At 28.1% G+C, this 11,974-nt stretch overlaps 2 protein-coding genes across 5 annotated transcripts in view; both read right to left on the bottom strand.

Annotated features, from left to right (window-relative positions):
• The window catches only part of LOC111640325 (cilia- and flagella-associated protein 161-like), a 63,569-nt gene extending 62,641 nt beyond the window's left edge, over nucleotides 1-928 (bottom strand). Inside the window, exon 1 of one of the 2 annotated variants that reach the window (XM_023386336.1) lies at nucleotides 693-928. In XM_023386336.1, the coding sequence (XP_023242104.1) occupies nucleotides 693-883 (191 nt within the window). In that variant the 5' untranslated portion in view covers nucleotides 884-928. The remainder of the gene's footprint in view (nucleotides 1-692) is intronic. The other variant, XM_023386335.1, reaches the window with a different exon arrangement.
• A 1,067-nt stretch (nucleotides 929-1,995) lies between these two features.
• The window catches only part of LOC111640319 (secretory carrier-associated membrane protein 1-like), a 64,389-nt gene continuing 54,410 nt past the window's right edge, over nucleotides 1,996-11,974 (bottom strand). For 2 of the 3 annotated variants that reach the window (XM_023386329.1, XM_023386328.1), the window contains exons 7-10: nucleotides 11,855-11,956; nucleotides 6,981-7,116; nucleotides 3,075-3,270; nucleotides 1,996-2,993 (exon numbers count right to left, since the gene is read on the bottom strand). In XM_023386329.1, coding sequence (XP_023242097.1) covers nucleotides 3,106-3,270; nucleotides 6,981-7,116; nucleotides 11,855-11,956 — 403 coding nt within the window. In that variant the 3' untranslated portion in view covers nucleotides 1,996-2,993; nucleotides 3,075-3,105. Of the gene's footprint in view, nucleotides 2,994-3,074; nucleotides 3,271-6,658; nucleotides 6,777-6,980; nucleotides 7,117-11,854; nucleotides 11,957-11,974 lie in introns of all 3 variants that reach the window. The other variant, XM_023386330.1, reaches the window with a different exon arrangement.

Genomic DNA, 11,974 nt, shown 5'->3' with positions numbered 1-11,974 from the left:
GATTAACTCCCCTCTCCCCCGCAGGTGGGATTTTCAAAATCCCTTCTTAGTGTGCATTCTCATGACGTACCAAATTTCGACATTCAACTCCTAACCGTTTGGGCTCTTTGCTTATTATTATCGCGATTATAAGATTAAAAAGAACTTATATACAATATAACATAACATAATTATTATAAGTACATAATCAATAATTTGTCAAGAACAACTTGAAGGTTATTACGTAATGATTATTTGTTACTAATGTAAAAAAAATCATTGCAAAAAGTAACATCTTAATTAAAGAAATGTTAGTGTCGTTCACCAAAATAACCCAACGTAGCTATTTGTAAATGAAAAATAAATATTATTGGTTTATATCTTTAAAAATACACACACTTTTATGTAAATTAGACTGGAAGGACAATTAGTTCAAAATTCGTTATCCGCTACGCAATCATCTTTGCTTAACACTTTAATATTAAAAGCAGACACTAAGAAAACAAACTGAAAGATAAAGGTAAAACACAATCATTACAAGTATCTTTTCAAACTAAAATCTGCGGTTGTTAAAATTATTTAACTTTATTTTATCGGTATTAACAAAAGGGATTGATTTATTTATGCAACCTGCTTGTACACACTTTATGATACTCGTGCAAAAGTTTATCTAATCATTTATCGATAATTAGTAATCAAATGTTATTGCTTACCTGAAACGAAATGTTTCTGACAAAATTCTTGTATTGACATTCACTTTATCGGTATTGAAACTTTTCTGATTAATTTTCGAGAGCCATACAAATTGCCTTCGTGTTGAAAGCTCCTCAATTTGGGATCGTTGATGAAATTTCAGGAATTTTAAAAAATGATGTTTTTTTTTTGTTCTTGAGTGAACCAGCATTACACCCAATTACACAATTCACCATAGTGATATTCGCGACGAATAAACAACTCAAGAACTCCAGCTAAAGCGCGCGTAAACAAAGTACAAAGATGGCGCCGGACAATTGCGCATGCTCGTGACGTCGACTCGACAAAGGTCCGTCTGTCAAAACCGACCGGAAGTTGCGAGGAGGACGCGGGCATATCCGACACACCACTCGCGATAAGTTACGGGAATCTAGAGCCATTGGCTTCCAAGTTTTATATTGGACATTAAAATAGGTATTATTTATGCTTCGATATGCAAAAATTTCATCAAACGTCCTCTGCTGGCGATAATTAAAAAATAAACCTGGGTGTCGAGAATATCACGTGGTATAACTCGTCGCGATTATTAACTGAACGAGTTCGCGACACGTGACCCACTAGGCTTATTGAAAACCTGGCGTATTGTTTAAACGTTTTTCACTGTAAGCGGAATAAGTGTAATCATCAATACAACTTTCAAACTAAAAACGAATAAATGTATTACGATAATTTATTTTAAATAAATCTGTTTAGCTTAACGAATTATGCTAAATATAATAAATAAATTTATTATATTATATTAAATTATAAATATCCCATAAATATTTTATAAATTTCCCATACTTTTACAAATTATCCACACGCAAACTCAGTTAAACAATAGCGAGGTTGAGGCCGAAGTTTTAAACGCGAGAACGTGTACGTCGGACGTTCAGCGTCGCTTTCCTGTAAGCCTAGAAGTTTGACAATGGTGTTTGGAACGTCGAGCATGATACCACTGAGTAAACACCATTGTCAAACTTCTAGGCTTACAGGAAAGCGACGCTGAACGTCCACGTTCTCTCGTTTAAAACTTCGGCAACCTCTCTAATTAGAAATTCATAGACGTAACGTTATCGTTTTGATTACCATTTTTAGTGTTACGTCGATTAAATGTATTACCTGAATTTTCTATATATCTATGGTTTGGTTTGTGCGCGTATTAGTCTAGATACCCAATTTCTAAAGTAACAATCTGTTTAAACTTTTTACCATTATGGTACGCATGTAAATTGTAAGAGCGCGTGCTTTTCAAATAAATCACAAAAATAAATGCAGAAATAATTAATGTTAAATATTTATTAGCACTACAATAACACTGTACAACAGATTGATAATCGACATAGCAAGAATTTCTCATGCACAATGAAAAATAATTAGAAACCAAACCAAAAATTTTTTTTTATTAGTTTTCCTATTTCCTGACGACAGAAAACGACATTTGTAAATCGAATTAACTCGTTAAGTCGACCTTTAATAATAATAATAATAACAATAATAATAATGTTAAACGAGAAAGCACTGTGGATATATATATATAGAATTTCGTAAGTGTTTTCCAATTTTCCATCGTTGTACGAATTAAACTCTTGTATTTACGTTTTTTTGACGAATGTCTTCGAGTTACACGAAATGTAAAAATCCTTTCTCGAATTCGACTCGATCCATAAAAATGTCTGTCGAAACGCGATACAAATATTTTTTGCAACTCTCGGAACGTTGCAAATTAAGATAGTTTCGCCTGCAGAATGCAAGAAAAAAAATAGTGTTTTGGAATGAATGCTTTAGATAGAACACATTAAAAAAATTAAATAGTAGTCTAAAATATAGAGTTTAAAAAAATAAATCGCAAGTATCCGGTGAATGTTTTTAAACTAATTAATATGCGTGTGTTTAGTGTGTTCGTGTGCAGCTACTTTAAAACAGAACATCAATTGTGAATACATATGCGATCGGATTCTATATAATATATATATTGGTATATATATGTATGCATGTATGTTTGTATATATACTATATTTGTAAAGAAAATTCTGTCAAATTTCACGAATATTTTGGACAGTAGTATGTTTTTTTATGTCACGCACAAAGCATGATACATTTAACCATAGGAAAAAAATGGACAGAATTATAGCAAAGTTCTTCCAAATTTCTGGATTTACAATTGAAGTTTTACAATAAAGATTACGATTTTTTTCTAGTTTCCGGATCGAATTTTCCTCGATAGCAAAACAATTCCTATCTTCTATCGACGGTGGTTACTCCCTCGCCATTTCCTCCTCCTGAAAAAGAAATGTCAAATGCAAAATTTCGTCAACTTTCTCAACAAATAATAATTATTATTATTTCCCCGAGGCACTTACGGAGAATAAAACGTGCGCCATTTTTCTTCTTTTAGTAGCGATTACCAGAAACTGCTTGATTCATGGCCTGTTGGGTCGCTCCGCTCACTGCCGTTGCTGCCGCCTGTTGCACGTGCTCATTACGTAACACGCCGGAAGTGAACTCTTGTTGGGCCTTGGCGAAACTGGCGCCCGTACTACGATACAGGCGATGCACCTGTACCACAGGCAAAACACCCGTTAGCATTAAAAAATTTTGGAGTCGAGTTTAAGGCTAAAATTAATTAAGAATTAGGAGGAAATAATTACAAAAATTTTAAAAAGAGGAATGCCGGCTAAGAAAGATACAATTATTGATAGAATGTGTGGCGGTTGGTGGTGACATTCGGTTTTGTTAGCGTCTTTTTAAATTTTCTATAGAAACTTCCTCTTTCAATATTTAAATTAACAGTTCGTTCTAAAATTTATCTTAAAGAAAAGAATTTAGTAGTTTTTACTTTCACTTTACGAATTAGAAAGTTTCCCAACACCTGACGAATGTGAAAAAAGCATACCTAATCTGTTATATATGAGGTTACGCCTTCTGAAATGGCTTACAGGTCAAAATAAATAGGCAACGAGTTGCCCAACTTTTCCGGCATTTTTTAATTAGTTAACAAAACCAAATTTCTTGTTTCCAAATTGACGAACTCAGAAATGAATCAAAATATCTAGATCAAAAATTGTCTCAATTTATTCGGTTCCAATCGACCGAGAAAGAAATTGAAAATAAACACATAGTAATCAACAATGAAATATTCCACTGTTAAATGTTACAAAACTGGGAAGTATTGGGAAACAAAACTTCATATCTAATCATTAATAATGTTTATTTCAATGTTAAGATATATTCTACCCACGTACAGCAATTAATATACACTAGAAAATGTGGCTGGATAAGCATTTTCTGTACCATTCACTCTTCAGTAATTTAAATATTATAGTGCATTGGAGGTGACCGTGTATTACTTCCGAGGTACCAGCAATGCACTATAATATTTCTAAATCATTAAATTAATTTCCGACCTTCATAGTATATTATGAATTTAATTACAGTTATATTTACAGGATTCCAACTCAAATTTTTGTTTTAATTTCCATGACTTCCCCTGACCAACTTTGTAAAAATTCCCCGACCCTCGTGTTTCTTACATTACGGCACATTGACAAAATAAAACAGCATTTGACTTACTATTCTGCACACCTTTACGTAAGTTGTATTGCATTACACTTCTTGCTGCCAGCAGATGACTACGCTTAGTCAAGCATATTGTCAGCAAAAAATCAACAAAGCAGCCAAGGAAGCAAATTCCATAACTTTTTGACAATTTTTAAAAAATTCCCTGACATTCCACGACTTTTTCTGAACACAAACGAAAATCCCCGACTTTCCAGGTGCGTAAGAACCCTGTATCTAACGGTCATTTGCGGCATATTTGCATTAAACAGTTTTATCCTTTAGTAATTTTCTATAGCCGCAAATTTTCAAATTTAAGCGCAAGTGAAGTGCAATTTCGTTTCAACGTTTTTGACCAGTCATTAAGCAAACAAGTAAAAATTTTTTCCCGGTTTTCCTGTTAGCTAGTTGTCCATTTTATTAAATCTGGTTTTATAATGTGTAGTTTTTATTAAGCTGTTTGTACCATTCCTCTTTCCATGTACAGTACTTGTTTATACAGCTTTACAGATCTCTATAGTATGATCTGAATATTCTCGTTCCCATTTACTTGTTTTGCAAGTTTGTCAATTCATTTGATTCCTATATGACTGGGCAACTAGTAAAACGTTATGGCATTTCTTAGATGTTTGAGACATTAAAAGTGAATATTTAATAGAACATATTTTCTCCAAACAATATTAAAACCTTTTTTCTTTCTTTCTGTAAAGTGAAAGTAAATTTTCATTAACAATTCTTGTAATTTATTGTAGCTTTGTTTATTAATATAAGAAAAACTATTTCTTGAAAAATCTGCACACATTCTGTTTGTAGTCCATAAAGTAGTTTTTTTTGGAATAATCTATAATTCATTGGAAAAGCTATAAAATTTTTAATAGGTTATTTTGAAAATCTCCGTGCTTAGAAATTTAATATTTGTACAAAATTCCTTTTAAAATTAGTCTAAATTACTTAAAATTAAAAACAGAAAATGTTAAGATAAAATTTCTAAACAAACACACACAGCATTGCTAAGTGTAATATAAATAAAATGTTTATACAGAGGACTCTCAAATAAAAAATAAAGAACAATTAAAGAAAAATTAATTCCGAATTTAATCGATCAAGTAAACTTTTTTAAATAAAAATTGTCTTTTTTAAAAAATTCTTTTTGTCCTGTGGGCACTAAGAGGTTTTTTTTAACTAGCTCACTGAGTTTGGCTATGCCCACAATAGGGCAGCATAGTGGTGAGTCCATGACAGACCTATCATGACAGACCACATTCAAAAACCAGGATTTTTTGACCCTTCCAATTTCGATCCCGGCATTCCTGGAATGGCTGCTGTCCTAACCATTCAGCCACAAATAAAAGAATGCTTACAACTTGTTCCAAGAATGACCTGTTAGCAAACAACTATCAACAAATGTCTCTTTAAAACACTATTATTTCATTATATTTTTAACATATATTTTGGGTTAATTTAATCTTTAGTAGTTTGGTTAATCCACAATAATTGAAAGTCCACTGTATCAGAATTACAGTATTTTCATGCAAATTATCTCTCTAAATTTCTTCAATTATTCTTTTTTTTTAATTTACTTTATAAATTACATATATTTAATGCAAATAAAATTCAATAATAAATAAAAATAATTCAATAATCTATTAAAATTTTTTGAATCAGAACTAAATTAGCCAAAATTTTTGTTTGTAATTGAAGACTCATAGTTAACTCTTTACATACTTCTCATAGCTGTCAGTTATCTATACATTTGAATTTGAACTGTGCTTTAAATGATCAGAAGGTACTCTATGATTTAGAATTGAATAAAATAATAAATATTACAACAACTTTAAACAAGGTTAATCTCCAAATAATGTAAATAGTTAATCCCACTTTAATGGAGAGCAAAGGTCAATTTTACATGTTTTAAATTAGCTGAAGAGGAACAGAGAATAAATCTGTCTTCGAAACGCATGTGTAAACTTTAAAGTTCCAGTCCTTCCATTTTGTTTATGCACCAGATTTTACAGAATATTTCCTTAAATCTTAATACCCTGAGAATTAAAAATTCAACTAAATATTATTAGAAAGTTTTGGCTATTTTAGAACTGATAAAACAAGAATATATCTTGCATTTTTCTAAAATAAAATGAATTAACAAATTTTAAGTTTGAATTTCATTCATAAAAAGTTAATATATTAACATTCAATTAATAACTCATAACTATTATTTTTTAAGGGAAACACGCATACACACACATTTTAATTACAAAAATCTTGTGCACTAATATTTTTAAAAAAATTACTAAAAATAATTATAAATAAATAATAAATATATATATATAAAGAAAAACTATAAAAAAAATAAACTAAACAGAATATAAGAAATCGTGCAGGTTAGTACCTTTAGAAGCATCAATAAGGATATGACTGCAAATATGGTATGGAGACCAGAGATTATAAAAGATAATGTGGCCACCGCAGCATTCGTTTTTAGTAACTCGATAGATATGATGTAACCACTAACAGAGAAAAAATAAAAATTGATAACAGTACAGAAAGACAGAACATGCAAAACATTAAACCAGTGATTTGGTGGGATTTAGAAGAATGACACCTTTTGCACCCTAAATTGTACAATTAGTTTGTTTTTTCATTTTATTTATAAAACACACACAGATATATTTCATTTTACGTCTAAATAATTAATTCCAACGTCTGTCCACCTTGATTATCATGATGCCCGATATCAGTGCGACGGCCGCCCATAAGAAACCAATGATCAAACCTAGACCTCCCACAAAATAAGAGCTTGTGGTAACCGGAGGTTGTCTCATTGCTGCAATGGAATTGAATATACCACTGGAAAAAGTAATTTTACAATCATTCAACATTATTTTATTATTTGCAGAAATAGCAAAACTTCTACTGAAACAGATGAAATGGTAAGTTATTATTTTCAACAAATAATAAATATATAAATAATATTTAAACATTAAAATATAGTCATAATGTTTCTTGCTTTGTTCAAATCAGTATTTTAAAAAAATGTTGCATAACTAGAACCTACTTAAGTTATTAAGTTGACAAGGACTAGTTGAAAATTTTACAAAACATTTATTATAATTTAAAATTTATATTTACTCAAATTTATGTTACAGTCATCAATCTAATTAGTGATTCAATGGACTTGACCTTCTTGGACGATGAGTCTCTGAATATAGATATTAGCAATTGTACTTTCTTCCATTATTTTATTCCTCTTTTAATGCTATTTCATCAGAAGGATAATGATTCTCCATAGAATATTAGAAAATGCAATCACTATTACACTGTACAATTAAATTCTAGAAACAGTGTAACAGTATAGTAGTGTATTTACAATGAACTATCAGATTAAGAAATTTACTCATATATATTCCATCTAAGACATGGATTAATACATCTTTAATTTTCCAGTATTTGATCTTTATTTCAAATTAGTATTTATTTATCATAAATAATTACCTATGACAAGTTTTAATTAAAATTACGCTTTTCAATAAAAGTAATAGGATATTTATCATTCCAGATAAATTTATTATGATGATTATAATTTAGATAAGTAAAAGAAATGTCCAGCTAAATTAATCTATCAAAGTCAGTCCAAAAATGTAATTAGAGGCATTATTAGCTTTTTACATCAGTGGTATTAAATACTAATAGTCACATTATTGATGAAAACTAATTATAAAAAATTTTGCTCAACAATTCAATATCAACTAAAATGTAATTCCTTTAAAAAGAATATCAGATTATATTTAAACTTATTATTTATACTAAAAAAATTATTTTTATAATTTAAATTTAATTGTTTATATTGACTTCTTTAATAAATCACTTATATTATTACACAATATATTCTGCACTAACAGATTTTGGCATTTAATTATCACTGCATATAATACACGAGCAACGTGGTTTTGAGAATTTCTAATCTTCATATTTAAAATTACTGTATTTATGAAGAACATTATTGTATTCATACAAAGTTTCTATTTAATAAAAAAATTTTAGCAATTATTTACAAACTGTCACACATTAATTTGTAATTTATATATTCATATAATTTAGTTTACAATACTGTTCTCAATCTAGTTGAATTAACAAACAACAAATATTATATTACTATTTTTATTAAGATAGATTCAATATTAGCCTGGCATGTGATTTAAATACTACTCTAGATTAAATTTGAAATGAATATAATTTAAAATCTCTAACTTAGCAAGTACTGTTTATCATGTCATCAGAATATTCATGTCAGATCTTTTCTGATGTATATAAAAATATTTTATATATATAATACTTTAAAAATTTTCTTAGTCTTAAAAGTGTTGTCATAGTTATCAAGTACAGTACATGGTGACTTTTAGTGTAGGGCCAAATACAATTGCTAAATTGAGTATTAATTCTATTTATAAACTTAATATGGCTCATTTTTATAAAATATTTATGTATTATTTCAACTGCATCTTCATATTACATTATAAATTTTATGAATCAAATATATAAAGTATGGCAACATCAGGACAGTAACAATACATATTATTCAATATTTGAAAATTATGTACAACTTAAATATAAAAAACAGTCATTTTAAAACTGAAAATGTAATTTATGGAATTCGTCCAACAACAACCCAAAAAAGTTTTCAATAAAAGTGTACATTTAAAACAACAAAGGAATTTAAATATTAGCTATAAGAAATTTATTACTTCTTGTAAGTCAGTATCAAATTAATAAACAAAATATTAAGAAAGTAAATTATACTTCCTCTCTATTAACACTGAATTTCCTATATTTAAATTAAAATTGATGTGGGTACTTAATGCCATTTAATGAATTTAAAATATCTGCTTAAATGTATTTCAGTAAATTAATCACCACTGCTGACGGATATGTTTATAAAAAAAATTAATTCATACTAAAATATATAAAAACAACTGCAACTTAATAAAATATGCCTTTTGTAAAAACAGTAAGCTTAAGATTTTCAGTTATGTAGAATATATTATATAAATATAACAAATATAAAAGAATATTTTTGCATTATGTATTTAGTTAAATTATAATGCAATATAAAAATATTTTATAAGAGTTTTAATAATTTTTTTAATGTCCTGCTTCTGAATGAAATTTATAATAATAATAGGGGCTTCACCTCTAGCTGCCTTGGTAATCCATTCCAGTATTTTGTTACTTCTCATAACTTCCCACACAATTGTTGTAAATTACAGAAAAATATTTGTGAACCATATTAAGTTTATATATTATTTACAATATTTGTGTGTAAAAGTTTTAATGTAAATAAAGTGTGTACAAAGTTTTAATGTAAATATCAATAGTATAACAAAAGAAATCTAATTTAAAATATGGAACACTTCATAATTATATTTTTTCAAAAATACTGATAAAAAGATCATAAAAACATGATACAAATGTGCTAAATTATATATACTATGAACATTATAATTTCAATATATTTGTGCAATTTATAAAAATAATCAAATAAATGATAAAGAAAATTTTTCTGTCCAAATAAGCTATTTCAAAATATAAATATATGTAATTATAACAATATGCAAATTAATGAAAACAAAACTTTATACTGTCATATGTATTTTTTAATTAATAAAAATTATGTTTAGTTGAAAAATATTCTGTATGACTTTAATAATAAAATAAAAATAAAACAAAACATTTTAGGTGAATCCACTGTTCAAATCAGAACTCAAATTTTGAATTAAAATCCTTTGTGAATCAGGCCAGATTATCAAAACATAATGGATACCAGAATTACATGTTAATTTCATGGGAAAAAATGAATAAGTATAAATGAAATTTAGTGGAACTTTCAGTTATTTTATTTTTCATTTTATACATTATCTTACATGATTACAGTGTCATTGAATTTTGAATTAAAAAAAAAAAAAACAAGAGAAAACAGAATTTGTATATCTTTCACAAATCTTTATTATGTTGATAATACCATCATTTTTATTCCTATTTGACATCATCACAGAAGAATCTGAACACTTCTGACAATGTTAATTTTTAAAGAAATTTTCTTTTAATAAAAGCACAAACAAATAACAAATAAATAGGCATACTCAGAACCAGTGCTGCTTCTGGCGGAACTACCCTGATGGCACCTTCGTTTTACCCTAGATTACCCTAAATTGAGAAAACTCTGAGCACATGCTCAGATAAAAAAAAAAAAAAGACAAATTATTCTATGACGCAGATCTGCAGATCCTGTACTATTATCATGAAATAATAAATCAGAACAATTCCTAATTCATTGTTTTTAAAAATCAGAGGTATTAATTTACATCTGACATGGAGAGTGCCAGTGGCATGAAGGCTGAGAAAAGCAAAATCCTATTCGGGTGTAATATACAAACAGTTTTAGGCTAAAACTTTTTCTGGCAGAACTTGTGGGATGATGACAGCATCAGATCACAGGGCAGATATACCCTAAACATTACCCCAACAGGTTGAAATTACCCTAGAAACAACAGCACTGCTCAGAACAGTCAAACACCCAAAAGAATAGTTTACTAACGAATATGGGAACATGGTTTCATATGAAAATTTAAAATTGTTTTTTTGTAAGCTGTTCTTACACGAAGAGTTTACTTTTAATTTGTGTTTCTTTGTACTTTTAATAAAAAGAAAACTTTCATTAAGTTAACATTGCAATAACATTTAGTTTCTATCCAATTCCATTTTCAAACTATAATTTAAGTACATTATGAATTAGTTTTCAATTTAATAATAATTTTTTCTATATGACAGCAGTTTGTTTCCATTAATTTACATATGCACGTGTGAACATACATGGCATACATTTAAGAATTCCTTTAAAATTTTTATAAATCAGGTGTCACTAGGTTATGTTAGAAGGAATCAAAAAGAATAGTTATATTTACCATAACAATACATATTATTCAATATTTGAAAATTATGTACAACTTAAATATAAAAAACAGTCATTTTAAAACTGAAAATGTAATTTATGGAATTCGTCCAACAACAACCCAAAAAAGTTTTCAATAAAAGTGTACATTTAAAACAACAAAGGAATTTAAATATTAGCTATAAGAAATTTATTACTTCTTGTAAGTCAGTATCAAATTAATAAACAAAATATTAAGAAAGTAAATTATACTTCCTCTCTATTAACACTGAATTTCCTATATTTAAATTAAAATTGATGTGGGTACTTAATGCCATTTAATGAATTTAAAATATCTGCTTAAATGTATTTCAGTAAATTAATCACCACTGCTGACGGATATGTTTATAAAAAAAATTAATTCATACTAAAATATATAAAAACAACTGCAACTTAATAAAATATGCCTTTTGTAAAAACAGTAAGCTTAAGATTTTCAGTTNCAATAATTTTTTCTATATGACAGCAGTTTGTTTCCATTAATTTACATATGCACGTGTGAACATACATGGCATACATTTAAGAATTCCTTTAAAATTTTTATAAATCAGGTGTCACTAGGTTATGTTAGAAGGAATCAAAAAGAATAGTTATATTTACCATGATCCCACTTTAGGAAATCCAATAGCATAGATTACTGCAAGAATAAATTGGAAAAAGAATACAAAGAAAAACACCATGAAGTTGAATGAACTATCACTCCTGGAAAAAAACAAGAAA

The sequence above is a fragment of the Centruroides sculpturatus genome, unplaced genomic scaffold (genome assembly GCF_000671375.1).
Source record: "Centruroides sculpturatus isolate CEXI.00-Female unplaced genomic scaffold, Cexi_2.0 scaffold1414, whole genome shotgun sequence".
In the NCBI taxonomy this organism is placed as follows: domain Eukaryota; kingdom Metazoa; phylum Arthropoda; class Arachnida; order Scorpiones; family Buthidae; genus Centruroides; species Centruroides sculpturatus.
This window is presented reverse-complemented; position numbering and strand designations above follow the sequence as displayed.